At 65.9% G+C, this 26,704-nt stretch overlaps 2 protein-coding genes across 4 annotated transcripts in view; both read left to right on the top strand.

Annotated features, from left to right (window-relative positions):
- The window catches only part of AGBL4 (AGBL carboxypeptidase 4), an 867,059-nt gene that overhangs the window by 733,865 nt on the left and 106,490 nt on the right, over positions 1-26,704 (top strand).
- Positions 665-25,236, top strand: BEND5 (BEN domain containing 5). 3 transcript variants are annotated; one of them, XM_056815174.1, is made up of 6 exons: positions 665-1,197; positions 7,706-7,839; positions 9,922-10,300; positions 18,406-18,554; positions 22,084-22,297; positions 24,498-25,236. In XM_056815174.1, the coding sequence occupies exons 1-6, from the start codon at positions 969-971 to the stop codon at positions 24,653-24,655; spliced, it is 1,263 nt and encodes a 420-aa protein (XP_056671152.1). In that variant the 5' UTR covers positions 665-968; the 3' UTR covers positions 24,656-25,236. The 3 variants fall into 3 exon arrangements, with proteins under 3 accessions (XP_056671152.1, XP_056671153.1, XP_056671154.1); XM_056815175.1 differs by having other exon boundaries at positions 1,060-1,197; positions 7,706-7,834; XM_056815176.1 differs by lacking the exon at positions 665-1,197 and adding an exon at positions 1,610-1,807 and having other exon boundaries at positions 7,706-7,834.

Raw genomic sequence — 26,704 nt, forward strand, 5'->3', positions numbered from 1 at the left:
GATGGGGAGGATGAGAAGGTCCCAGCCTGACCGCTACTGAGCCCTCCCCTCCTGGGAGCCGCCCTTGAGCGCACCGGTCAAGCTTCGAACCGGTCAAGTTCTCCCTGTCGGGAGAGAAAAAGGGGGCAGTGGCTCACGCTCGGGGAAGGAGAAGGGAAGGGAGGCAGAGAGCCAGACTTGGGGGGACGGGAGCGCTGGCTCGGTGGGGAGCAGAAGTTTGGAGGAGTCAGGGATTTGGACGGCAGCCCCGGAGGAGAGGGCAGAGGGCCGGAGCTAGCGAAGCCCAGGCCCGATCCCCGCGGCTCGCAGATGGCCCCGCCCCGCCCCGCCCCCTTGGCCTGGCCGCGGGCTCCCCGGGGGGTCTTCCAGGCTAGGAAGCCCTAGCGGCGCTCAGTGACTCCCGCTGCCAGGCGAGGTCTGGCCGCCGCCGGTGGCTCCTCCGCGCGTCTCCCCGCGGGCTCCCCGCGCCCCCTCCCGCTGTTCGCTCCGCGATGTGCTGCGCTCCGGCGGCGATTGCTCGGGTCTGACTTAGCCGAAGCGACGGACGCTCCCAGAGCCGCCCCCTCCCCACCCTCCCCCAGGTCTGGCCGGCCCCTCGCCCCCCCCCCCCCGCCCCCTCCTCCTTCCTGCCTCCCGGGCGCCCAGGCGAGAGCAGCCGATGGGCAGAGCGGGGGGTTTTCGGGAACAATAAGAGCGGGGGGAGGCCGGGGAGCCCCGGAGCTGCGCTCCCCCCGACTGCGCGTGCCGCCGCCCCGCCCCCGCCCCCGCCCCCAGCCAGGCCCGGCCCGGCCCGGCCCCCCGCGCCTCCTGCAGCTGCTCGGGCGGGCGGGCCCCGGAGCGGAGCCGGAGCCGCGGCTACCGGGGGAGGGGGGGCCTCCTTCGGTTCGAGCGATCTCCCGTCGGTCCCGCCCTGGGTCTGCGCCCCTCCCGCCTCCGCAGCCCCAGTCGCCGCGGCTCGGACCCTGGCCATGTACGCCTTTGTGCGCTTCCTGGAGGACAACGTGTGCTACGCGCTGCCCGTGTCCTGCGTGCGCGACTTCAGCCCCCGCTCGCGCCTCGACTTTGACAACCAGAAGGTCTACGCGGTCTACCGGAGCCCTGAGCCCCCGGAGGCGGCGGCGCCCCCCGCTCCCGCGCCCGCCGGGGCCTCCTGGGGCGCGCCGCTGCCGCACAAGGCCCAGATCCTGGCGCTGGCAGGTGAGTGAGGCCGGGGGGCGGGGGGCGGGGGGCCTCCCACACCTGGGCCTCCGGGAGGCGGGGAGGGGGGAGACGGGCTGGGGCCGGCCCTCGCACACCGCGCCCCCTCAGCCTTTGCCTCGCCACCTCGTTTTCCGAGGCTCCTTTCAGACAGGCAGAGACCAGTTAAAACTGAGATGGGATCCCCTTTGTCATCCCTGCCCCCCACCCCCCAGTCCGCTTTCACTTGTTGGGAAGGAGTTTGGAGAAGGGGGCGGTTGGAGGGGCGGAGCAGCCCCCCCCTCCCCGGCCCCCCAGGGCCAGGCTGTCGGGGTCCATCCCTCTTCGAGGAGGGATGGGCAGGTAAGCTGGGGAGCTTCGGGCTTCCCGCACTCCTTCACTCCCTTCTCTTCCTAGTTCCAGTTTAGAGGGGGGCCAGCAGTGAGACCCCAGCCTGGGTAGCCTCCTGGCCGCCTCCTGTCAGGCTGACGGGGAGGGCAGGACCTGAGAGGAGGCTCCCACGGAGAACCTGACGCCGCCGCAGTTTCCATGGAGCCAGCCCCGATGCCCTCCCGGCCGCTGGCCTCGGGCTCTCTCCGGATCCCTCCGCTGACTTTTCAGGAACCCGAGAGTAGGTGGAGTTACAGATGGGGAAACTGAGGATTAGGCGTCGCCCCAGGCAGGGTCTCTGCCCATTTTGCCGAGAAGAGAATTGAGACCAGCCAAGAGGAGGGACTCGGGCAAGGTCCCTCGGCCCATCCCCGGCAGCCCCGGTTGTTTCCCGGCTCTGCCAAGAGAAGGGCAGGAGGTGCTTCAGAGCGGAGCCGAGGTGGGGCCCACCCAGGAAGCCTGGGGGTGTCTGCGGAGGCACGTGGCCCCCTGGTCTTGTCGGAATCCGCGCCGCTGGGCTCTGCTGGAATACCCGCCGCGGCGGTGAACTCAGCACTCCCAAGGCGGCCGGGGAGGACTGGTTTCCCTTCTGTGAGCGGGACACACGCGCCCCCCAACAGTCTTGTGCCTCTCTGGCGTCTGTGCTCCCAGCCGAGCCCCCGGCCAGGGCCCCTCCTCTTCCTCCTGCGCCGGGCTTGAGGGCCTTAAGGGGCTGCCCCCCTGTGCCCTCCTCCGCACAGCCCACGGAGGAGGCAGCCTGCGGCAGGGAGCGGGAAGGAAGCCCAATAAGGAGATCCACTGGACCTGCCCCACCTTGGCAGGGAGTGAGCCCTCCGGCTGCTGGGACCCGCGGTCCAGAAGGCAGAGGGTGTCGGCCACTTGGAGGGGATGCCCACAGGGGCTCCCTGCCTAGGTGGGAGTTGGACTGGAGCCCCCGAGCTTCCAGCCCCTTCCCAGCTTTCTTCTGAGCCTTCAGGTGGAGGCAGAGAGGGGCAGGCGCCCATCCCCAGCAGCCGGGGCATCGGGGCCTGTGTGGCTCGGGATGAGATCAGGGGAGGCTTCTTGGAGGCGGCAGCAGGGGCCTGGAGGAATGGGGGGGGGGGGTCTGTGACACTGAAGCTTACGCTTTGTGCTCCCTGGCGGGCCTTCAGACCTGACACTTAGAATGAGGCCTCTCAGATGGAGGGACTGAGCGAGCCCCGGAAGGCCCTGAGCCGTCACACAGGGACGGCGGACCCGAGTTTCCCTGCCCCGCTGCTGGCTCCGGAATGGAGCCCCCTCGCCCCGTGCACACAGACAGGCTCAGAGAGAATGGAGCGCTTGTGCCCATTTCACAGTTGAAGAAACGGAGGCGGCGGCAGGGGAGAAGCTGGCCCAGGGCCTCGGCGAGTCAGCCTCTCAGAAGCCGGCCTTCACCCAGGCGTGCGGACGCTGAGCGGCCCTCCGGCTGCCCCGCCTTCTCAGTGAGCACATTAGGAAACTGAGGCAGAGGCAGCCCGCCAGGAAGCAGCAGGCCTGCCACCCCCCAGGGCCCGAGGCTTGTCCTGTGTCTTTGGGCTCTTGTGCTGTGCTGAGCCCTTGCAGGTACCCCCTGCCTCGAGGGCAGCTTCCAGGGGGGCCCCGCAGGGGGATTCCTCTCCCCCAAGGCCTCAGCAGAGGTCGACAGCCTCCCCAGAGGAGGCACTGAGAGGAGGAGGCTGCTGCGGCTGGTCTAAGTCCACTCTGCGGCCCAGGCCGACGGAGGGGAGGCCACCTCCAGCCTCCACCTGGCTCTCCCCACGTGTCCCGCCCCATTCCCTCCTCCTGCGCCTGCCCTCGGAGGCCCAGAACCCCGGGGAGCTTCCCGGCTGCCCCCCTCCTCCTGGGCCGGCCTGGTGGCCCTCCTCTGGGCGTGCTCCAGCTTGTGGCCGCCCCTAAAATGTGGGCCCGCAGGCAGCGCGAGAGCCGGAGCCGGAGCGAAAATCCATCCCGGGGGCTGAGTCACCGCCTTTGCCCCGGCACGCCGGGCCCAGCCTGCCAGGATCATCGTTGCCACCCGAATGCCAGAGCGACGGGTTAGCGGGAGGTCAGCGCGGCCGCCGGCGGGGACGCAGGTGGAGACGCTGGGCCAGAGCCGGGACTCGGACCTTCCCTGGGACGCCCCCCGACGCTTCTCCCGCAAGACCGACCTCCAGGCCGCCGGGGGAGGCCGGGGCGCAGAATAGAGGCCGCTGGGGGAGGCCAGAGGCAGGGGATTCAGGCCAGGGAGGCCGGAGGTGCGGGATCCAGGCCGGGCTACCTTAGTGCCCCATGCGCGGCGCTCTCTGGCTGTGTGGCTGCATTCTTTGGAATGGCCGCCCCCTACATGAGGGAGAGCCCCCCCCCCAAAGGCGGCCGGGAACGCTCTGGTCTGGTCTGGTCGAAGCCTTATCTGGGGAGCCGCCAGGCTTCAGCCCAACAGAGGGGAGGAGGCGGGGGAGACCCCGAGAGGGAGCCGGAGAGAGACTGTCAGGACAGCAGGATCCGCTGGGGCGTCGCCAGCACGACTCAAAGGGCTTCTCTCGTGGCTCCGGGTACCTTGAGGGGGTCGGGGCCCGGGCGCAGACCGAAGCGCTCAGACCGCCGACGCTGCTCTTGGGGCCGCCTGCTGGCTCTGACCGGCTCTGCTCAGGGCGCTCCTGGCCCTGCCGCTGCCCCGGACCTCGCCGCGTCTCTAAGGCCCCTCCTGGCCCCTCACGGCTGTCTCGGCCTTCACCGGCCCTCCGTGGCTGACCTCTGCCTCCCTCCGGGGTGGCCCCCGCCTTCTCCAGGCCGCTTCACGGGTGAAGGGACGGAGCCGAGCGGGGCCGCAAAGCCAGACGTGCCTAAGGACCGATTTGAACCCGGGACCAGCACCTCGAGGCCTCGCTCCCTATCCACAGCCGCCTGGCGGGGCCCCCGCCCTCCTCTTGGCTAAGAGACCCTCCTTTTTCCCGGGCACACAGGGCCGTGTGGCCACCTTCTCACCGGGCGGCCTTCCCGGAGGTGGGGAGACCCGGGTTCTGCTTCAGGCCCCAACCTCGTGCTCCGGGCAATTCGCGGGACCCCCTCGGCCACCTGCCTCTGTGTGACCCTGGACAAGTCACCTGATTCATCCGAGCCTCAGTTTACATGTTCAGTAAAAGGGGCTAGCGAGCCCCCGAGCCAACGTGCTTGGCTGCGTGTAGAAGACACAGGCCGGGTCCACCCTGCCCGAGGCGCCTGCCGACACTCCACTTGGGCCAGAGCTCTGCCTCTTACAGACCAGAGGCCTCCGATGTCGTCACCCGCTCTGAAGGGGCTTTCCAGGAGCCCTTAGAGGGGAGGAGCTCCCAGGGCCAGGCAGCCTCGGAGGGCCTCCTGCGGCCTCTTGGTCACCCGCGCTTCATAGGCCAGACGTCCAAGGACAAGTGCCCCTCCCTAATGAAGGTTCCTGGGAATGGGGCACTCCTTCCTCCCCTCTTCTCTTCCTCCCCTCTTTTCTCCTCTCCCTCCTCCCCTTCCTCCTCCCCTTCCTCCCCTCTTCCCCTCCTCCTCCCCATCTCCTCTCTCTCCTCCCCTTCCTCCTCCTTCCCCTCTTCCTCCCCTCCCCATCTCGTCTCCCTCCTCCCCTTCCTCCTCCTTCCCCTCTTCCCCTCCTCCTCCCCATCTCCTCTCTCTCCTCCCCTTCCTCCTCCTCCCCCTCTTCCTCCCCTCCCCATCTCCTCTCCCTCCTCCCCTTCCTCCTCCCCTTCCTCCCCTCTTCCTCCCCTCCCCATCTCCTCTCCCTCCTCCCCTTCCTCCTCCTCCCCCTCTTCCTCCCCTCCCCATCTCCTCTCTCTCCTCCCCTTCCTCCTCCTCCCCCTCTTCCCCCCCTCCTCCTCCCCCTCTCCCTCCTCTTCTTCTCCACCCCACCCCTCCCCCTCTCTCTCCACAGGCCTGGTCCCGGCCTTCTCTGGAAGTCATCCCCATGCACAGAGGAGGAGACGGAGGCTCCCACAGAGGGCAGAGGCAGGGTGGGCGCCCACACCCAGGAGGGGCTCTGGCCTCCGCTTGGGATGGCCCCGAGGCCCGCGGGCTCCAGCCACGTTGGCTCCTGCGCTTAGAGCGGCCCGCAGCCCGGCGTCCGTCCATCCCTCGGCACAGTTGCTCAGGCTCGAGATGAGGGTTGGGCGGCCGGGCGGCCCCTCCAGGCTGCAGCGTCTCCAGGCTGCCCCCGCCTCCCCCAGGGGGACAGGGAGGCTCCCCAGTCGGGGCTTGGGGCGCAGGAGAGGCCGCCCTCCCTCGGACGCGCCACGTCGCTCATGGCGTCGCCCTCAAAACCCAGCTGGGCCGTGGCCGCTGCTCCTCGGCCCCATTCCACAGCCCAGGAGGCGAGGACGAGCCTCGGCTCCGAACCGAAGGCCCCCCTCGTGTCCTCGGGAAGCTCCGGGACCCACAGAGGAGGCAGGAAGGCCTGTCGCCCGTCTGAGGTCAGAGGTGTTCGGGGACTCGTCTGGGGTAACCCAGCGGGGAGGCGTCCGAGGGACGTCTGAGGTCTTCCCGACCCTCTGAGGAGGTCCCCCTCGTGGAGCCTGGGAGGTAGGGCTGAGACTGGAACCCAGAACCTCTCCCTCCAGGCCCGGCCCCATCCGCAGACATTTAGAGCCATTTGCTTACTTTAGGGCTAACAAAGGCAGAAGAATAAAGAATTGTAACGATTTAAGGGTTTCTTGTTTTAAAGAAAGAGCAGAAGCCTCCTCCCCTCCTCTGCCCGCACGGCCTCAGGCTCCGAGTCAGGCTTCAGGGCTGATCTGGGGCAGGATGACGCCCCCCTCCTCTCTTGCAGAGGCCCCGACCCCACGGGCACCCCCAAGACGCAGCCTTCTGGCCGCCTCCTGCACCCCGCCATCTTCCTTAGAACCGCCTCCCCCCCTCCCCCCCCAGCGCCAGTGGCTGTGCCCAGGCCTTCTGCAGAGAAGCCTGACCCGGCGCTCAGACCTAGGACTCCCCGCCTCAGCCTCTTCCCCATCCCGCCAGTCTGGGGCCTGCGGGAGACGCACCAAGTTTCCCTCCCGTTTGGAGCCTTTACTTGGCGCAGGCTGTGTGCAGAGCCCCGGCCCCAGCTCTGGGCAGGTCCTCTCCCCACGGCCCTCGGGGCCGAGGAGGATGCCGTGTGGCCGTTGGCTGGCCCGGAGCGCCTTTGCCCACCGTGGCCGCGCCCGTCGCCGGGGCCGGCCGGATCCAGACGTGGCACCCGCCGCTCCCCGGCTCACGGACGGCCTCACCGAGCTTGGCTGGGCCAGCGTCAGGATGCTGAGGACAGTCAAACCCAGGACTTTTCTTCGGTCAGTAAAGGGGGATTAAGATCCGCGTGGACCCAGCCGCAGGGCCAGCGGGCCTGAAGCCTGCCCTCTGCCAGTGTCAGGGCTGGGAGTCCCCGAAGATCAGCAGCGCCTCTTGGAACACTTAAGTGAGAGCCTAGAGTCAAGAGACCTGGATTCAAATCCTGGTTCTAAGACGCCTCCTCCTCCTTCAAGGCTGTTTCTCCTCCACAATTGGCGTAAGGAGCGGTGGGCCACCTGCCTGCCAGTGACAGGGCTGTGAGGAAGAGAGTCGGCCTGGCCGGGGGTGTCTGCCTCGAGGGCTCCCCGCCAGCCTGAGCTAGTCCTTCCCGCTTCACTCCCTTCCGCCCCTCTGCCCCACACATGCTCCTCCCCAGGGGGAGGGTGCCGTCCTTCCTCTGCCTTAAAGGGTCCTTATTCCTCCATAATCTCCTCTAGGGGAGTGTGGACCCATCCAGGACCAGGTCTCATAAGAGAACCCCCCAAGTCCCCCCCCATCCTTCTCCGTCCCTTTCTTTGACCGTCGGCCAGGGGGTCCCCTCCGGGTCGCACTGGGAAAGGCGTTTGCCGTATCCCATTGGGGGAACCTGTGAGGATGGAGGGAAGAGGAATTGTATCCCTGCGGCTTGGCTTTGGGGTCCTTCAAGAGGCCCCAGCATAGTCCTCCCCTGCAAGCTGGGGACGCCCTGGCCCCCGGATGCCGAGGCCCCGAGGTCCTTTCCCTCAGACATCTCCCTTTTAGCTGGTCTCGCCTCGAGCCTCAGCCCGGGGCTGCCTGGGCGCCGCGAGGGCATCCCTCTGCCTGCGCCTCACCTTGTCCTTTTCATCTACGTTTTCAGAGGACAAAACGGACCTTGAAAACAGCGTCATGCAGAAGAAAATCAAAATCCCCAAACTCTCCCTGAGCCCCGGTGAGGACGAGGAGGAGGCCCGGGACTACGGCGATGACGACGGGGAGTTTAGACACAGTAAGGTATCGCCTTCTTTCCTGTCTCGGGAAGGGCTCGAGACCTTTGGGGCAGCACCGCAGCTTAGGCGTGTCCCGGGCCCGTTTGTGTAAAGAGCAAACGAGGTGCCCTGGGACCGAGGAGCCAGAGTAGAGCCGAGCAACAAGGGCTCATCGCAGACCTGGGGCTGCCTTAACGAGGAGGCTCCGCCAGGAGAGTGGGGACAGCCTGGCCGAGAAGCCTCTGAGGCCCACCCCAGCTGGCCTCCGCTGGAGGCTGAAGGGTATGGCTGCGAGGCCCAGGACGGAGGAAATAAGGCTTAGGATGAAGGGCCACGGACAGGCCCCTCTGTATTTAGGGATTCGCCGCGCTGCTTCCATGGCGGGCCTGGGTCGGAGGCCACCCAAAGTAGACGATCCCCCCTCCAGAGGGGAGGCAGCTGAGCCGCCTGGGGTCTCCCGGCCTTCAGTGCTGGGCTCCGTGGATTCAGAGCTGGAAGGGCCCCAGGAGCCATCTCTTCCAAAGCCCCCCTTCTACAGTGGAGGAAATTGGGGCTGAGCCAGGGGAGCAGGCAGGCCAGGAAGCAGTCACAGCCGGATTAGAACCCGGGCCCTCTGCTCCCAGACCCCTGGCTTGGCCAGAGACAGGACGAATCCTGGGCCGGAGCCAAGTGATGGCTTGGGGCCCTGCTCGCTCTGAAGGGTTGGCTGGGTTGTCTGGGGGTTTGCCAGCAGCCTCCTCCAGCTTCCCCTCGCTAAACTGATGTGTGAGTTTGTTCAACAAGGGAGATGGACTATGAAGCTGTGAGCCCCGAGGCGGCTGCGGCCTTCCAGGCCATGCCCCCATGGGCTCGCCCCTGGTGGCAAGCCCGAGGGCCCGGGGACCCTCGGACTTCTGGAGAGTCCTGGGGAATCATGGCGCTGGGGACACCAGCTGTGGCCTCCCTGGGTCAGCTGGCTTGGCTGAGATGTGGGAGGCTGGAAGAGAACTTGGAACAAGGTGTCAAGGCTGTTCTCTCAGAGGCCCCTCCTCCCTCTGACCTGCTCTGTTCTAGACCCCTTTCTCCCTGACATTCCCAGTTCTCAGGCCCCTCCCTCTGGCCCTCTCTGATCCTCCCTGTTCTCAGGCTCCTCCCTCTGGCCCTCCCTGTTCTCAGGCCCCTCCCTCTGGCCCTCCCTGTTCTCAGGCCCCTCCCTCTGACCCTCCCTGCTCTCAGGCCCCTCCCAGCCCTGACATTCCCAGTTCTCAGGCCCCTCCCTCTGGCCCTCTCTGACCCTCCCTGTTCTCAGGCCCCTCCCTCTGACCCTCCCTGTTCTCGGCCCCTCCCAGCTCTGACCCTCCCTGTTCTAGACCCCTTTCTCCCTGACATTCCCAGTTCTCAGGCCCCTCCCTCTGGCCCTCCCTGTTCTCAGGCCCCTCCCTCTGGCCCTCCCTGCTCTCAGGCCCCTCCCTCTGGCCCTCTCTGACCCTCCCTTCTCTCAGGCCCCTCCCTCTGGCCCTCCCTGTTCTCAGGCCCCTCCCAGTCCTGCCCTGACACTACCTGTTCTAAGCTCCCTCCTAGCATTGGCATCCCCTGGGCCTGCCCTGACCTTCTTTGGTTCTGTGCTCATCCAGCCCTTGAAATGGCCGAGGCCTTGGCGGCAGGGCTCCTCGAGAGTCCTGGCCCGTCTCTCTTGGGGTGGGTTTTTGCCAGTCCTTGCCCCACCCTGACTTAGGCCCACAGCAGGCCCTTGAGGATGCCAGTTGGCTGGGGGGGCACCATTGTTGGCCCCCTGCGGTGGCATCAGCTTCCTTGGCACTGCCCTGTTGGCTCCTTCGGCCCCATCATGCTCCCTACATCTGCCGCCCCCACCCTGGGGCACTTCTCCCTTCTCCAGGAGACATCCCCGGGGCCTTCCCTGGTGCCAGGCCCCTCCGCCCCCTGCCACCTCCAGCCCACCTGGACCGGGGCCTGCCGCCTGCAGCCTCTCGTCCTCCTGGGGCTCCGAGCCCCGCCCCCCCCCCCCCCCCCCCCCGGCCTTGAGGGAGCCACCGAGCTGAAGCCCAACGCCGGCCCATGGGGCAGCCCGGTGCTCCGCGTGTGACCTTCCCCTGTGTTGTCCCCCCAGAGACAAGAGGGCCGGAAGCAGGGCGAGTCGGGGGCCCACAAGAGCCTCGAGGCCGTGGTGGCCCGCCTGGAGAAGCAGAACGGGCTGAGCCTGGGCGGCAGCGCCTGCCCGGAGGACCTCTTCGCCGACGCCTCCAGGGCCATGGACGGCCTGGACGAGGCGGTGGTGCCGCGCGCCCTCTACGAGGAGCTGCTCCGGAGCTACCAGCAGCAGCAGGAGGAGATGCGGCACCTCCAGCAGGAGCTGGAGCGCACGCGGAGGCAGCTGGTGCAGCAGGCCAAGAAGCTCAAGGAGTGCGGCTCGCTGGTGTCCGAGATGAAGGAGCTGCGCGATCTGAACCGCAGGCTGCAGGACGTGCTGCTGCTGCGCCTGGGCAGCGGTAAGTGCGCGAGGCTGGGGGGGGGGAGGCCGGGGCCCCTGATGGTCAGGGGATGGAGGAGCACGATGACTGCGTGCGGGCCTGGCTCTGCCCTGGTTCTGCCCGGCCCGTTTCAGGAAGTCTCCGTGAGGCCCACGTGAGCTTGATGTTGGGCGGTGGGCGCCGTGCCGCCGGCTCACGGGCAACTCTGAACCAAGGGGAGGACGGGGAAGGCCCCAGCGCGTCCCTGGGCTCCCCCCTCGCAGGAGGGTCATCGCAGAAGCGTGTAAGAGGGGAGGAGGGGTGGGCAGAGCCTGGGCTGCCCCCCGGAACACCAGCGAGAGAAGGAAAGGAAGAAGCCGGCCGTGCCCACTCTGGGCCTCAGTTTACGCACCTCAGATGGCTCTCCTTCATTTGGAAGGCCGAGGCTAGGCCCCGGGCAGTAACCAGGGACGGGGCTCAGGTCAGCCTAATGGCGAGCTAAGGGCTTGCTTCTGTCGGGGATCCCAGCCCCCCCCCCCCCAGGGTGACGGAGCGGCTCTCCGTAGCCTCCCGCAGAAAGCGGGGCTGCCCTTCCCGGCACCCGTGGCAGGCTCTCTTGCAGTGCTCGGCCATTGCCTTCTCCAGGTGGGGAAACTGAGGCAGATGGTTCCGTGGCTCCGTTCAGGAGGAGTCTCGGCGCTCCCTGTGCAAGCTTCTGGGGACACGAGACAAAAGTCAGGCCGCCTGGGGCGGGAGAGAGGAGCAGACACGGTGCTTGGAAGGGTTCTGGGTCTGAGGCCAAGGCCACACCGTCCGGGAGGAGGACGAGGAGCCGGGCTCGGAGGCCTGAGCCAGTGGGAGGCCGGGGATTCTGCGCCGCGGCGTCCTCCTTCCCCATCACGATAGTCTGTGACTGACCGAGCTCACCTGCGCACCTGTGCACCGACAGAGGGACGCCGTGCCACACCAGCCTCCGTTTCTTCCTGGCCTTCTCAGAGGCCTCGTTAACTGTAGAGGCCAAGAAAGCAGAGCTCGCGTTTCAGCTCCGTGATCTCCTAAGAGGAGGCAGCCGAGGGCAGGCTTGCAGAAGGAAACATCCCGGAGGAGCGATCCTGAGGCCGCCAGGGATGCTTCCTGCCCCCTGGCCTCCTCCCATCTTAGAGATGGTGGCCCAGCGGGAGGCCCAGGAGGGGGAGGGATGTGTCCCTGCTCACTCAGCAAGATGGCGGCTCGGCCTGCGGGCGCTGGGCCGGGGGAGGCTCCAGAGCCACCGCGTAGGCCACGCAGGGCGCCAAGACAGCCCAGAGGTCGGGCCCCACAGCCAGCTTCCCTCCCCCCGCCTGAACCAGAACGAGGCCTCCAGCCAGACCGCGGCTAGTCCAGAGTTCTTACCCTCTGGGTGTCCCGGAGCTCAGGGCAAGGCGGGGGCCCTTTTCCCAGCAATTCCTTTAAATACATCCCCGGGAAGCTCCGGAGGATCAGGGAAGTCCGTCCTTTGCCTGGGAATCAGCAGAAAAGGATCCGACGAGCCAGACGAGCCAGACGCACAGAAGCCTGCAATGTGCCCCGGAGCCCTCACAGCCCTCTGCATTAGGATGCCCAGGAAGGCAGGAGACTGGATGTGCCCTGTGGGGTGCCCAGGGCATAGCAAGGGGCAAGAAGCTAGAGAGGCTGGGTGCAGTCGGAGCCAAGAACCAGATTTCTAAAATGAGGGAGCAACTGGGTGGCTCAGTGGATGGAGAGCCAGGCCTAGAGATGGGAGGTCCTGGGTTCAAATCTGGCCTCAGACACTTCCCAGCTGTGTGACCCTGGGCAAGTCACTTGACCCCCATTGCCTAGCTCTTACCATTCTTCTGCCTTGGAACCAACACACAGTGTTGAAGAGTTTTTAATCCCAAAGGGAAAAAAAAATGAGCTTGATTTGGAGGCAGGGAGGATGCGTGCTTAGAGAGGATGGGGAGGATCCAAGAACGACCTGCCCTCAGGACAGGGGAAGGAGGGCTGGCCTGGGAGCCTCCTGAGTCGGGATCTGTGCCCAGTTTTCCTGTCTCCTCGGACCGGGGCACCAGGGCTCAGTTCCCAGATGAGTGGCCTCGGACCCTCTCCCCCACTCTGGGCCTCAGTTCGGTCATCAGCAAAATGAGACTCGGCATCCCCACTGAACACCAGGAGCTTCGGGCCTCCCGAACTCTCGTCCCTTCCAGCCGGAGCTGAGGCCCTCAGGTTCCTGTTAGGTTTAGAGCTCCAGGCCAGGAGCAGGAGCTGATGACAGGAATGAGACTGAGACAGGAATGGTGAACCTTTTGAAAGCCAGTGCCCAAACAAGAGCCTCACCGGGAGCCCCGCCCCTTATCCCAGGGAGGGGAAGGAGGAAGCGCTCTCATTGGCTGCTGGGCAGAGGGGTGGAGCATGGGAGAAATGTCCTCAGGCTCATGGGGGAGAGGGGAACAGCCCCCTCCAGCACACTCTAGCACAGGTGCCCTAGGTTCGCCAGCATGGGAATACAAAGTTTCTGCTTCTGCCCCCTCCTCCTATTCCCCCTTTTTACCATGAAGATGACAGCACCCTGCAGGGGCCACACTGCCCATGCTGGGGGGGGGGGAGGAGATTCTCCCCAGAAGCCTCAACAAAGCTGAGGGATGTGGGTCGGGGACCCCCCCCCCCCAGCCTGCAGCCAGGCGTTAAAGCAAGGAGTTTGCAGGGTTGGCAGCCCATGGTTGGTGCCTTACACCTTCCCAAACACCTTCTTGTCTACACTCGTGTTTGGGTTTCACAGCAATCCTTGGGGGCGGGGAGCCTAAAGCTAGCCCAGGGCCACTTATGAAGCACTAAGGGGTGGGGGGGCACCTAGGTGGCTTGGCTGAGCCTCATCTTCCTGAGTTCAGATCCAGCCTCAGATCCTTCCTAGCTGGGTGACCCGGGCAAGTCCCTTCTCCGTGTCTGCCTCCGTTTCCTCATCTGTAAAGTGAACGTAGGAAATGGCCCTCCCCAGGCCCTCTGCCAGGCCCCGGGGGCCCCAGAAGAGGAGGGCGTGCCGGAGCCACAGCAGCCGTGCACCCCGCGTTTGGGAGGTGAAGCCTGGAGAGCTCCCCGTGTGAGCGGCGGCCCTGGGGCTCCCTGAGGATCCCCATGGCTACACTTCAGCCCTTCCCAGGAGGTGCCGAGGCCTCGAGGAGGGGGTCCGGGACAGGAAGGGGGAAGGCCCTGGGGGCGGGGAGCGAAGACAGCCGGGTCCGGCTGGGGGCCTCCAGGCCTCTCCTGCCAGGCTTCCTTCATGCCGCCTGCCTGGTGAGGGCCCCACAGGATGGAGTCTGTGGGGAGGGCGGAGCAGAGCCCCAGGCTGGGTTCCAGTCCTGTCTCTACAGCTCGCTGCCTGTGGCCTGGGAAGGCCCTCCCAGCTCTGGGTTCTAAAGGTGCTTCTGCCTCTGGTGGGCCTCGTGGGGGGAAGCTGTGCCCTGGGGGGCCGTGTAGCATGAAGGGCTTCCCCTGGGCCAGGGAGGCAGCCCCAGGGTGCAGAGAGAGGCCAAGCCTGGGCCTCTGCAGCAGAGTCTGACCTCCTGGGCCCACCAGAACCGTGTGAGGCCCTTCTGCCAAGGCCCAGGCCTGCGAGTGCCCTGTGGCCTTGTGAGCTCTCAGCCAGGGGCCCCGGCTGCCTCCTCCCCCCGAGCTTGCAGCAGGTTCCTGCACTGGCAGCCAGTCTGGAAAGAAACCAGCCATTCTAGGAGGCGTGGGCACAGCCAGGGCAAAGGCATGGAGGGGGGCATTGGTGGAACCTAGCAAGGGGAGGTGGGGACTGCTGGAAGGGGCTGGAGAGCTTTAAATACAAGCAGAGGGAAGGATATTTGGTCCCAGAGGCCGAGGGAGCCCCTGGGGTTCAGGGTGTGGGAGAGAGCACCAGGGGGGACAGGGTTGGGCCTTCCATTCAAGAAAATCACTTTGGAGGCCCAGGAGGCCAGCCTGGAGGGGAGGCCCTGGGGCAGCAGGGCCGAAGGGAGAAGAGAGGAGAAGCAGGGGTCTGCTGGGAAAAAGGAAGGTCCGGAGGTCAGGCTGGATTCGGAGCCTGGGGGTGTGGGGATCCCCCTGAGGAGGCTGGAGCGGGGCCTCGAGTGCTGGCAGGAGCCGAGGAGGCCACGTCTCCTGGGCAGCAGCCAGGCCAGGAGTCCCTTCTCCAGACGCCCCCACTTGGACGAGGCCCTCTGCCACCCGCTTCTCTGCTCCGGTCTCCCTCCTCGTCCTGGATCCGATTGCCGCCCCCGGCTGGAGGAAGTGCATGGCTGGAGCAGAGCGGCCGTCCCTGGCTCGTGCATTCCGTAACCCGCCGTCCTGGGGCCGGCTGGGTGCTCCTGCCCTCGGCTTCCTCCTCACTGAAAGGAGAGGCCGGGCTTGGCCTCCTCAGACTGACCATCACTGAGGAAACGGCTCCCCGGCCACCAGATGAGCTTTCAGTCCTCAGACCGCGAGAAGTTCCTGCATTCGCTGGTCCCGGAGGCCCCCCCAGCCTCGACCTCGCTCCTCTGGGGCGCTGGCGGCTCCCCCAGCCAATGGGGGCTGGACAGGCGGCCCTCCCTTTGGGGACTCGCGGGGCTCCTGGGGACGGGTGGGAGTCTGGGCGGGGATGCCCGGCTTCCTGGGCACGGAGGAGGCCGGCCTTCCCCGTAGAAGAGCCGTGTCCGCGTCTGCCCCCGAGCTCAGATGGGCGGAAGGGCACCGTCGCCACCGTGCCGGAGGAGGGGGGCCTCTTGGTGACGCGGCCGGCCGGGCCCGGTGCTCGCCGGGAACGCGGGTTCTCCAGCCTCCGGCCTGCAGGCGCAGCATCGCCTCCCGCCGGAACCCCTCCAGCCCCCAGGTGGCCGGACGAGGCCACGGAGCGCCCCTCGCCGAGGATGCTGGGGCTGCCCAGCGCCGCCTCGCTCCTTCCCGGGCCCTCCAGCTCGGCCCTGCAGGGAACACGCCGCGGGCAGGACCGAGCCAGGCCTGGGGGGCAGCGTGTCCGATCTCCAGGCGGAGGTTGGGGGGCAGCGTTTGGGGGGCCGTCACAGTCTCATCCCCATCGTTCCATGAGCCGTGCCGGTGCCTGTGTGGATGTCGGAGGGTTCACGGAGGCCTCGCGCGGTCGCCCCATTCCACAAACGAGGAAGAGAGGCTCAGCCAGGCCCGCCGCGCTCTCCGTCCTCCAGTTCTGGGCCTCCGGCAGGACTCTGCTGGCCTCCGAGGCTCCTCCCCGCTCTGACCTGCTGCTGAACAGACCCGCCTCGCATTCAGCCTCTCCCGGGCCGGGGCTCAGCCAGGGGCTCCTGGGGGGCAGCCGGTGGCACAGCCCAGGGTGCCCGGCAGGGCCGGCCTTTGGAGAAGGCCCCGGACTCCCGGCTCTCCCACCTGGCACCGGCCGCCCCGTGGAGCCGAAGCCAGCCAGCCTCAGAGCGGGGAGCCCCTCCAGCCCACCTTCTCTCTCCCGGGCAGGAAGCCCCGAGCAGCATCCTCTGTCCGGACCCTGCAGGGGCCCCGAGCTCACCCCTGCCCGGGCCGACGATGGCCCTGAGCCGAGCTCGGCGCCTGCCTGCTGGCGTCGGGCAGACGGAGGCCGTGCTGGGCCCCGAGGAGAGGCCTCTGTGGGCACTCGTCCGACGGGCCGCTCAGGGACCCGCCGCTGCCCTCGAGGGGCGCAGACACGAGTCGGGGCAGGCGTGGGAGGCGCTTGTCCCGGAGCTCGGAGGAGCCGAGAAGGCTCTCGGGGGCCGAGACGGGCCGCACTCCGGAGAGCCGGAAGCCGGGACGAATGGATGGAGATGTCACGTGGAGGCCTTTCTGTTTGGTCCCTGGAAGCACGAGGAGTCTGTGGAGCCCGGCAGCGGCCCAGGAGGAAGGCGGCAGCCGTGAGGAGGCCGGATGGGATGAGGCAGAGGCAGGGAGGCTCCGTCTGTTTCACCAGGCACCCCGTCCAGGAGGGACGAGCTCGGATCCGAGGGAGAGACCTCAATTCTAGACCTTCGAGGCTACGCAGCCCGACCCCAGCATGACAGATGAGGAAACTGAGGCCGGTAGAGGAGCAGTGACTTGTCTAGGGCAGCACGGCGAGTCATTGTTTGAAGCAAGATTTGAACTCAGGCCTGCCTTTCTTTAAATCCAGCATCGGCCTCCCAGGGGGGCTGTACGACCCGAATGGGATACTAATTGCGAAGGGCTTAGCACAGTACCTGGCCCAGAACACGGGCCCTTGGGATTCCCCAGGACTGCTGGCAGAGATGGGGAGGCCTGGCCTGGGGCTGCCTCAGGCTCTAATCAAAGGGCCTCCTCCCAGGCGTGGGAGCCGCGCAGGAGGGAACCCACATGAAGCACCCTGTAACGGGCTCTAGAAATGGCCGGCTGGATCACCATCTGGGCCTTGGGGGGCCTGAGACTCGGGGTTCCGGGGGGCGAGAGGGCCCAGAGCTGCAGGGAGGGCGAGGAGGAGGGCTGGGAGCGGCCACTGCGCCGGCTGAGAGCAGGCGAGACGGAGAGCCAGAAGAGAGGCCGGGAGCGGCCTGAGCTGCGGTGCCAGAGCCGAGGCGGCGCGGGCGGAGGGGGAGGAGGACAGGACAAGGCGAGAGGGAGATGGAGAGGGGAGGAGGGCGCCTGTGGCCTTTCTCTCTTCTCCAGTCTTTGGCCCAAGAAGGGAGGGCAGGAGAGGAGGCTGGGCGTCCTCCCGGCCCTCCGGGGCTCATCCTCGCGCGTCGCGCTTCTTGAAACCAGACTGGCCCCCCCCAGGGACGCTCTGCGGGTCCAGCCTGACCCTCCTTCCGCCGGACAGCCCGGCACAAGCGTGGACCCGCCCTCAGCCCTCTCTCAGGCTCCAGCGCCTCGTTCCGTCAGCGGATGCTCCCCGGTCCCAGCACGTGGACTCGAGGCCCTTCGCCATCTCGGCCGCCCTCTCTGTCCCTGGCCCCCCCTTTGGCTGGCAGCGCCCCGGGGGCTCTCCTAACGCCGGACCTTCGTCCCTTCCGGCTTTCGCTTTTCCCAGACTCCTGGGCAGGACCGGCTTCTCCCGCCCCATGTCCGCCGGGTCGCTCTAGGCCTTGGCTTTGGCCCCCGAGGGGCTCGCCTCGGTGCGGTCCGCTTCCTCCGGGCCCCTCCTCTGGGCAGCAGCAGGAGCTCCGGCTCTGGGCCCGGCCCAGCTCTCCTCCCGTGTCCTCTGGGCTCCGAGCGGCTGCGGAGGGAGCCAGAGACGGTCCTGCCAGGGGCCGCTCGGGGGCAGCTCCGGCCGTGGAAGAAAAGGCTCATGTTGGAGGCACAGACGCGGCCGCCTCCTCTGGCACACCAACTGGCCCGACCAGACGGCTTCCCGATCTCGGGTCCGAGGAGGACTTTTAGGCGTGGAAGAAGATTTGGGGGGACAGAGGGCAGATAGGGCAGAATCGGGGAGCCCAGGGGACAGCTGCAGAGAAGCCCCCCTCTGGGAGACTCCAGCTAGAGGTGGGAGCCCCGAATAGGAAGGGGGCCCCCCGAGTCCAGCTGGGGAGGGTGTGTGGGGCCAGGAAGCCTTTATCAGCCCGGCCCCCCCCCCAGCTGCTCATTTCTGGATGGGGGGTGTCAGACTGAACTGGGGGGGGGGCTATCCTGAAGCTGTTACTTGGTTACCTGTCTGGGGAGGAAAGGAGGCCCGGCTCTGGGGGCACCAGCCGGACCACTCAGGCACTGGGCCTCGGGCTCCTGAATGAGGGGCTCGGACTGAATGTCTTCCAAAGGCCCTGCTGAGCCTGACCCAACTTCCCTTCTCGCTGTGATGGCGGGCCCCCCTGCATCTGAGGCCCTCTGTAAAAGGGGGAGGGGCATACAACTGGCCACCACTGACTTCAGAGGCTCCAGGGCAGGAGGAGGGACAGAGTCCTTATGAGAAATCTTGGCAGGCTTCCTGGAGGAGGCAGCCCTGCAGCTGGGAGGGAGGCAGGAAGGAAGCCCCCATGTGAGGAGGCGCAGGAACCCTGGGAGGTGCAGCTGGAGGAGCAGAGGGGGCTGTCGGGGGTCCCCTGCACGAGCATCCCAGAAAGTGGCGGCCCAGCCTGGGTCCTGATGGGCCTCCGGTTCGGGCCGGGATGCTGTGATGCCGCGGGCAGGGACACCTCTGGGTCTTCGGAGTGGCAGACGGATCTCTTTTCTTGACTGCCTAGGTCCCGCCCTTGAGCTGGAAACAGTCAAGTCAGAGTCCCTTGAACCCGAGCCGGAATTGCGGAAGACGTTCAGTGAGGAGGCCAATACGTCGGCTTATTATCCTGTTCCCGTTCCCGTTATGGACAAGTATATTCTAGAGAACGGCAAGGTACTGCCGGGCGCCGGGGAGCCTGCGGGAGGGGGCAGCGCCGGAACCCTTCGCCATTGTCCCGGGGGGCCGCCTGCTGGACAGCTCCGGGCCGGCTTAGCCCTTCTTACAGGGGTGACTTGTCCGCGCTGAGCCCGGCCCTCCCTCGCCCTCGTCACCCCTAGACCGTCCCCATCTCTGCAGCTTCCTCGGGCATCCTCGGCAGCGGGACCAGCCCCGTGCAAAGCAGGCGAGCGCAGAGGACAGGGAGGCCCAGAGAGGCCACGTGGCTTCCCCAGGTCACGTGGTGGGGTGGGAGGCCTCAGCGGCTCCTAAGCTTCTCCTGCCTCCATCCTTCCCCCGGGGTTCCCCAGAGGCCGCTCTTGGGCCCGCCTCCTCCTCCAGCCGTCACGTGATCAGTGTGCCATGAGTTCGGGGCTGGCCTCTCCACTGCCGGACTCCGGGGGTCCCTGGTCTCGGGGAGCTGGGGGCCCCACTTGTTTCAGAGAGGAGGCTCGGCTCCGTGGAGGGCGCCACTGGCCCAGGAGCAGCCGTGTAGACGGATCGGAGAGTCGGCCTAATAGGATCATGGATCGGGAGCCGGAAGGGGCAGAGATGGGAAGCGAGGCAGAGGCGCCCCGAGACTGGCCCAGCAGGTAGCGAGGCTCCCCCAAGCCGTAGAAGGACAGCCGAGGCCCGGCGGGGTAGGTCAGGCTAGAACGGAGCCCCCTCCGCGTGCAGACCCGGAAGTGCGCCCAGGACGCGGCCCCCAGAGGGTCCAGCTCCGTTCCTGGGACTCGGATACCAGACGGCTCCCTCCTCAGCGGGCCAGGAAAGGGAGCCAACCTCAGGGGACTGCCCGGAGGCGGAGGTGCGAGGAGAGCAGAAGGGAGGCGGGCCCTGGTGACGGCTCCCGGGCAAGCGCCCCACTGACCCCGGCGAGATGGAGGCACCCCATGACCGTCCCCGCCGCGCTGGCCGGCTGCCCCTGGCGCCCGGGCCCTGGAGGCCAGCCCCATCAGCGGCTTTGTTCTGGGCTCGGAGAGGCCTCCGAGGATCCTCAGCCTGGTCTTCCCCGGCTCTGCGTGGAGAAAGAGGAGCCGAGCCGGGTGAGGAAGGGCTTGTACGGGGTGGCTCCGAGGAGGGCGCTCCCCGGGAGAGACGGTCCCGACGGCACCTTCCGGCTGCCCCAGAGGCCGCTGGGCTCCAGGCTCTCCGCCCAGGACCCGGCCTGGCAGCGATGGCCCCCTCCCGAGGGGCCGCCTGCTCAGAAAGAGGCGGAGCTCGGAGATGGGGAGGGAACAGTGGGGGCGGGGCCGCTGGGGAGGCGTAGGGAGGTTCTGGTGCTGACTCGGGCTTTGGGCGCTTTCCTTGGGGGGCTCTAGGGAGCCACTGAGGGTGAGCGAGGAGGCCCCGAGGCCCGACCCCTGCCTCTGCGGCCCAGGACGGCTCGGCCTCTTTCTTCTCCTTTCGACAAGACCTCTTCTATTTCTTCACTCGAGCCCAACACGGAGACCTTGCGGAGCATTTGGAGCTCCCCCTCCCCCAGGGACGGCCCACGTCAGAGCGTGGATCCCCCTCGGGAAGCACCCTGAGGACCCCTGAAGGCCCAAGGATCTGGCTGTGGCCTCCGGAGAGCCTCCTTCCTTCTGTGGGCCTCCCTTTTGTTCTGAGAAGGAGAGCTGAACTGGAAGAGAGCTGCGGGGAGCCTCGCTTCTGCGATCCAAGACACTTCCTCCCCCCATGTGGCTGACGTCAAGGGATGGATGGATGGATGCAGGAGCCTAGCTGTGGCCTCAGGGAAGAGAAGCCAGAGTGGAGCCGCCCCGCCCCGGTCTGGATCCTTGGGAGAAGCCCCTCCCGGAGCCCCCTCGTCCCCCAGGGCAGGCCTCCAGGCCTCGGCTGCACCCCCCACCCTGACGCCCAGGAAGCTGTGGGCCTCCACAAGGGCTTGGAAGACTCCCGACTATGGCTGGCTCTAGAGAAGGCTTCGGGGAGATGGTTGGGGCCGGCGGCCCAAGGACGTCGGGGCCAATTGCCGGCCGCCTCTGCTGACCAGCCATCTCTGGCCTGCCCGCTTCTCCTCCCACTTTCTTTTCACCCTCAGAAAAGCGGATCCGGTCCTTCCAGTCCCTGACCTGAGGAGCTCCCAGGCAGCAGCTCTGCCGGACCAAGCCGGACACTGGCCCAGGGGAGGCCTAGGGGAGGCGGCCTCCCAGGGACAGCCAGAGAGCATGCTCAGAGGCGAGGGAGGACTGAGCGAGGAGGCCAGGTGGCTTTGGGCTACAGGAGCCAGCTGGGGGCAGCGGATAGAGCAAGAGGCCAGGAGTCAGGAGGACCCAGGTTCAAATTCTGCCTCGACCATGCTGGCTGCGCCCCCCTGGACAAGTCACTTGACCCTGTTTGTTTGGCCCAGGTTCTTCATCTGCAAAATATCCCGGAGCAGGAAATGGCAGCCTTCCTGGATCATGAAGGGTCAGAGAGGGCCGAAAGATGGACAAAAGGATCTCAGAAAGTTCTTGGAACAGAGAAGTGGGATGGTGGCGATGGCAGGGGGTGTGGGACAGGGAAGTGGGATGGCGGCGCTGGCAGGGGGTTTGGGACAGGGAAGTGGGATGGCGGCGCTGGCAGGGGGTTTGGGACAGGGAAGTGGGATGGCGGCGCTATTGTGGCCTTCGAGTGCAGAACAGAAGGGAAGGCAGGTGGCTGGCAGAAGAGAGGGCCATTGAGGGTGGCGGAGGAGCCCAGCATCTCCACGGGGTTGGAGGAAGGAATAACCCAAATGAGGGGGCCCAGAGGCTGTGGGGTCATGCTTAGAGCTGGCCTCAGCCCCGGGAAGTCCTGGGTTCAAGGCCCTCTTTTGGCTGGCTTTTTGGCCCCACGTGCCCCCAGGCCTGTTTCTCCTGGTCTCCTCACCAGGAGCTCCCAGGCCGGCCCTTCCCTGGCCCCGAGCCGCCGCCTCTGCGCAGAGGCTTTGGGCCTCACTTGGGTGGCCTCAGAGAGGCGGGGCACTGGGGACTGCATAGGACACCCACTAGGCGGGAATCCAGGGTCGGCTCTTTTTAAATGGGCCTCACAGATCCTGACCCGGTGTTCGATGGGGAGCCCTAGAAAGCTCTTGAGTCGGGGAGAAACTTGATCCCAGCCGTCCAGAAGAGCCCCAGAGCCGGGCAGAAGCCTCTGGAGCTGGGCCTAAAGTCTTCACTTCCCACCCTTGTGCTGCCTGCTGGGGCACATCCCTTCCTCTCTGGGCCTCAGTTTCCTCACCTGTAAAACGAGGGCTTTGACCCGGATGCCCTCTCAGGGTTCCGCTGGGGCTGCGGGGCAGGCCGAGGGTCCCTGCCGGTCCACAGGAGGTCCTGCGCACGCATTCGAGCCAACGTCCGGCAGCCCCTGCTTTCGGAGTTCTCCTCAGCCTCCGTCAGGGCCCTGCCTGCTTTCCGGGCCCTCCGGGCAGGAGGAGAGCCCCCAAGGGCCTCCAGAGGACCCGCGCGGCTCTGCGGCCTCCTTCCCAGATAACCGAGCGCCCCTCTGCTTTCTGCCCGTCTAGGTCCACCTTGGCAGCGGGATCTGGGTTGACGAGGAAAAATGGCACCAGCTGCAGGTCACTCAAGGCGACTCCAAGTACACCAAGAACCTGGCCGTCATGATCTGGGGGACGGACGTGCTCAAGAACCGCAGCGTCACCGGGGTGGCCACCAAGAAGAAGAAGGACGCCGTCCCCAAGCCGCCCCTGTCGCCCCACAAGCTCAGCATCGTCCGAGGTGGGCCCCGGGCGGGAGAAGAGCGCCAGGCCAGCCCCAGCCCCAGCCCCGTCCTCTCCGCCGCAGGGTCTGTAGTGCAGGCCCGGCTCGGCCATCGCCTTGTCTTTCAGAGCGGCCCGGCATTCTTCAGGCCTTGCTGCTCCTCTGGGTAAAAGGAGGTGCCCCCCTGCTTAGGGGCCCCCAGACGCATGCTGGTCTTTGGCCTCTCCAGCACCAGCATTCCGGCAGATTAAGGTGGGAGTGGAGAGCCGGAGGGCAGGAAAGGGAGCCCAGGGCCGGAGGGCAGGAAAGGGAGCCCAGGGCCGGTGGGCCGTGCTGGGGCAAGGCTGGGCCGGGCACCTCCAGGGGCTCCTCCCTGTTTACTGTTACGGGCAGTCCTAGGGAGGTGCTCCAGGAAGGCGCCTGGTGGCTCCTGTGTCAGGGGGATTCCGGCTTTGCCCAAGTCAGTGATGGGGGAGAATCCCATCTGCAGAGCCCCAGCCCTGGCCAGCTGCGGGCAGAGGAGAGCCTCACTGTCATGTGAAGAGTAGCACATGGGCAAGTTGGAGGCAGAGCTATAAAACTGGACCCTGGAGAGAAGGAGGAGGGGCCTAGACCAGGGAGGGTCAGAGGGGGAGGGGCCTAGACCAGGGAGGGCCAGAGGGGGAGGGGCCTAGACCAGGGAGGGTCAGAGGGGGAGGGGCCTAGACCAGGGAGAGTCAGCGGGGGAGGGGCCTAGAACAGGGAGGCTCAAGGGGGGGACCTAGAACAGGAAGGGTCAGAGGGGGAGGGGCCCAGAACAGGGAGAGTCAGAGGGGGAGGGGCCTAGAACAGGGAGGCTCAAGGGGGGGACCTAGACCAGGGAGGGTCAGAGAGGGAGGGGCCTAGACCAGGGAGGGTCAGAGGGGGAGGGGCCTAGACCAGGGAGGGTCAGAGGGGGAGGGGCCTAGAACAGGGAGGGTCAGAGGGGGAGGGGCCTAGAACAGGGAGGGTCAGAGGGGGAGGGGCCTAGAACAGGGAGGCTCAAGGGGAGGGGCCTAGAACAGGGAGGGTCAGAGAGGGAAGGGCCCAAGGGGAGGGACCTTAGGACAGGTGTGGTCAGAGCTCCACATAGAATCCAGAATTTCGGAGCTGGGCGGGAGGCAGCCAGTCATCTCACCTTCCCTTTATGGATAAGGAAACAGACCCACAGAAGGGCAGGGTCTTGCCAAGATTCTGCTGGAAATTCTTGGAGAAAGACTAGAACCCAGGTCTCCTACTTTGTCACTTCTCCTTGCCTCCCCCTTGTGGCTGTTCCCAGTGGCTCTCCCAGAGTGGCTGGGCCCATGTAGACCCTTTTTATTGCATTGTGTGTCCACATGGTCAGAGCAGGAGCCTTTACACCCAAGACCCCAGAGGCCAGCTTTCATGGGTGGGGGAGGGGAGGGGAGGAAGGCAGTGGTGCCCCTCCCCCATTCTGCAGACACTTCCGGAGCCTGGAAAACACAAAGCACTGCCCTATTAGAGGGGTTCCTGAGGGGGCAGGCCCAGACTGGGTGAATGCTGCTCCCAGGTCCTCCTGCCCAGATGGGGCCCCTTCTTGGCAGTGAGGCCCCCAAGCCCGCTGACATTTACACCCGGCTCGCTCTCGTGCCCACCCTGCGCACCACTTCCCCATCATCCCTTCCTCTGCTTGTCTGCCCCCTTTGCCCCCCGGGAGCCCCTGGGCAGACAGGCCCCTCCTCCTGCCCCATTTCAGCTTGACTCCCCTGCTTAGGAGGGAGCTCCTCGTTGGTCTCATTTTACAAATGGGGGAACTGAGGCTGGAGTGAATAAATAGGAGCCATCCTCTGAGGAGGGGCTCCGTTCCAGGTGCAGGGAACAAGGAGCCCCAAGGCCAAAGCCTGGAGCTGGGGAGTCCCTGGAAGCACAGAGAAAAGCTGGCTAAATGGGGGGGTGCCCTGTGAGGCTGGAAAGGTGGATGGCAGCCTCGTTAGGGGTGATCTTAGAGGCACTGGGGAGCCCCTGGCCCTGGCAGGGACAGCAGGCTCTTCTTGCCCTAGAACCAAGCTGTGGCTACATGAGGAGAGCCAAGAGGCTGGAGCTGTTGTGGAGGCAGAAAAGCCAAGACTTGGTGGGGGGCTGCCGGTGGTGTTTCCCAATCCAGGAGGGCCGGGTCTGGTCTACACCGGGAGGAGGGCAGCCCCGCCTCACGCACTCTTCTCTCCTTGTGTCCCCGCAGAGTGTCTCTACGACCGGATAGCACAAGAGACTGTGGACGAGACAGAGATTGCACAGAGACTGTCCAAGGTGAACAAATACATCTGCGAGAAGATCATGGACATCAACAAGTCCTGCAAGAACGAGGAGCGGAGAGAGGCCAAGTACAACCTGCAATAAACGGCCTTTTCCACAGCGCCTGCTCTTTGGGTGGCCCCTGACGCAGGACCGCTGGGCGAGGGTGGGCAAGGGCGGGGCTTGGAGCTGGATTCGAACCCATGGGCAGCCCCCTCCGAGCCGGCCCCCGCGCCAGCCCTCGATTCGTTCACACAAGAGCCTCAATCTTGGAGGCCAAAACCTGGGGGCAAAACCCAGTGCCAGCAGCACTTCAGAGACCTGCGACCTTGGGCAAGTCACTTCAGCTCTCCGGGCCTCAGTTTCCCCATCTGTCAAATGGGGCTAATAATCCTTGCACTACCTACCTCACAGGGCTGTTGTGAGGAAGCGCTCTGGAGACTCGGAAGCGCTCTGGAGACTCGGAAGCGCTCTAGAAGTGGGAGCTTTTGGCGCCGTCGTCCGTCCGACACCTCGCCGCAGCGTGTTCCGCTTTCTGAGGGGGAGGGGGTGCGAGTGTGAGTGGGGAGGGCCGGGACATGTAAAGTGCTTGACCGGATGGGAGCTGAGCTGGGCGGCTCCTGGCAAGACTCGGTTTCTATCTCTGTTCCTGTTTGTTGTCCAATAAAGCTCCTGATTTCTTGGAAGAGTCGCGGCCGCTTCCTGCGCGCCCCCCAGAAACCAGTGCCGCCGCCCCCGCCTTGGACCCGTTATTCCGCAGTGATTTGGGGCGGGGGCACTTCCGGGCTGGACGGGCAGGGAGGGTCCGACCCACATGCGCTCTTCTTCCCTCCCCTCGGCGTGCATGTGTGGTTGTGTGCGTTTGTGCAGACCAACTGGCTCCTGACCCGGCCGAGACCCTGAACCTGCTTCCCCCACAGACACTCCCGGCAATCCCCTGCGCTCCAAGCCTCGGTCTCCCCCTCCGTAGAATGGGGCCACAGGGCTGTTGGGGGGATCCAAGGTGTCTCCAGCTGCAAAGCCCGCCGAGAACAAGCTTCGATTAGGGGTTGGGCACCGGGCTGGGCAGCTCTGATTGCAAGGACTTCCCATTCTCCTGGGGAAGGGGACAGGGAAGACTTCCAGCAGGTGGTGCTCCGTAAGCTCCTCCCCTTCCAGCTGACAATCAATGCTTGTCCTGGTTCTGAAGCTGGAGAGAGGTAAGGGCTAGGTCATGGGGGTGCAGTGACTTACCCAGGGTCATACCGCTAGAAAGGGTCTGGGCTGCCCCCTAAAGGTAAGAATGGGGCAGCGAGGTGGTCTGGTGGATTGAGAGCTGGGCCTAGAGAGGGAAGGACCCAGGTTCAAATCTGGATTCAGATTCTTACAAAATAAAGATAATAATAATAGCACTAATATGGAATCTTGTTATCAATACAAACTGATTTTGATATCGCTGTTAGTATCCCCATTTTACAGCTTAAGGAAAGTGAGGCAAACAGGGTCAGTGACTTCAGTCCGTCTTGCTCCAGGCTCGGTGCTCCTTCCACAGCACCGCCAGCCCAGTGACTCTGTGCAATAGGAAGGAGGACACCAGCCCTCGGGGGTGACGACAAAGAACCTGGTGCTCCTGCTGAATCTGGAAAGAGAAAGGAGGCAGGAGGCAGGGGGGAGGGCATTCCAGGGATGAGGCCTAGAGACGGGACATGAAGGGTCATCTTGCGTGAGAAACAGGAGGCCGGCTTCGCCGTATCCAGGTTCAGGAAGAGGGGAACGTCCAGGGAGGCTGGGGCCAGCGTCAGCGGAGGAACGTGAGGCTAGAACTGGAGCTCCTGGGATTTACTGAGTGGGAAGGCTATGGAGCGGCGGCCGCCTTGGATTTACCCATCAGGGACATCCCGTGGGCAGCTGGGTGCAAGACAGACTGAAATGAGGAGAGAAGATGCAGAAAGAGCAATCGGGAGGCAGGCGCGTCCCTCCAAGGGCCAGGTGACGGGGCCTTGAACCCAGAGAAGAAGGAGGATTTTATGACGTGGGGGAGAGACACCAAGATTTGGCAACACACTGGATGAAGGTGAGGGAGAGGAGGAAGTTCTGGATGTCCCATGTCTGAGTCAGTGGAAGGATGCTGATGCCTCGGTGGCTCAGTCATTTCACTCATGTCTGGGTTTTCTT

The sequence above is a fragment of the Monodelphis domestica genome, chromosome 2 (genome assembly GCF_027887165.1).
Source record: "Monodelphis domestica isolate mMonDom1 chromosome 2, mMonDom1.pri, whole genome shotgun sequence".
Classification (NCBI taxonomy): domain Eukaryota; kingdom Metazoa; phylum Chordata; class Mammalia; order Didelphimorphia; family Didelphidae; genus Monodelphis; species Monodelphis domestica.

Bases quoted from the DNA above. Each gene is read 5' to 3' on its own strand.
- BEND5 (XM_056815174.1), top strand. From the start codon at position 969: ATGTACGCCTTTGTGCGCTTCCTGGAGGACAACGTGTGCTACGCGCTG. The intron at 7,840-9,921 runs GTATCGCCTTCT...TTGTCCCCCCAG, and splicing joins GGGAGTTTAGACACAGTAAG to AGACAAGAGGGCCGGAAGCA. The intron at 22,298-24,497 runs GTGGGCCCCGGG...GTGTCCCCGCAG, and splicing joins CAAGCTCAGCATCGTCCGAG to AGTGTCTCTACGACCGGATA.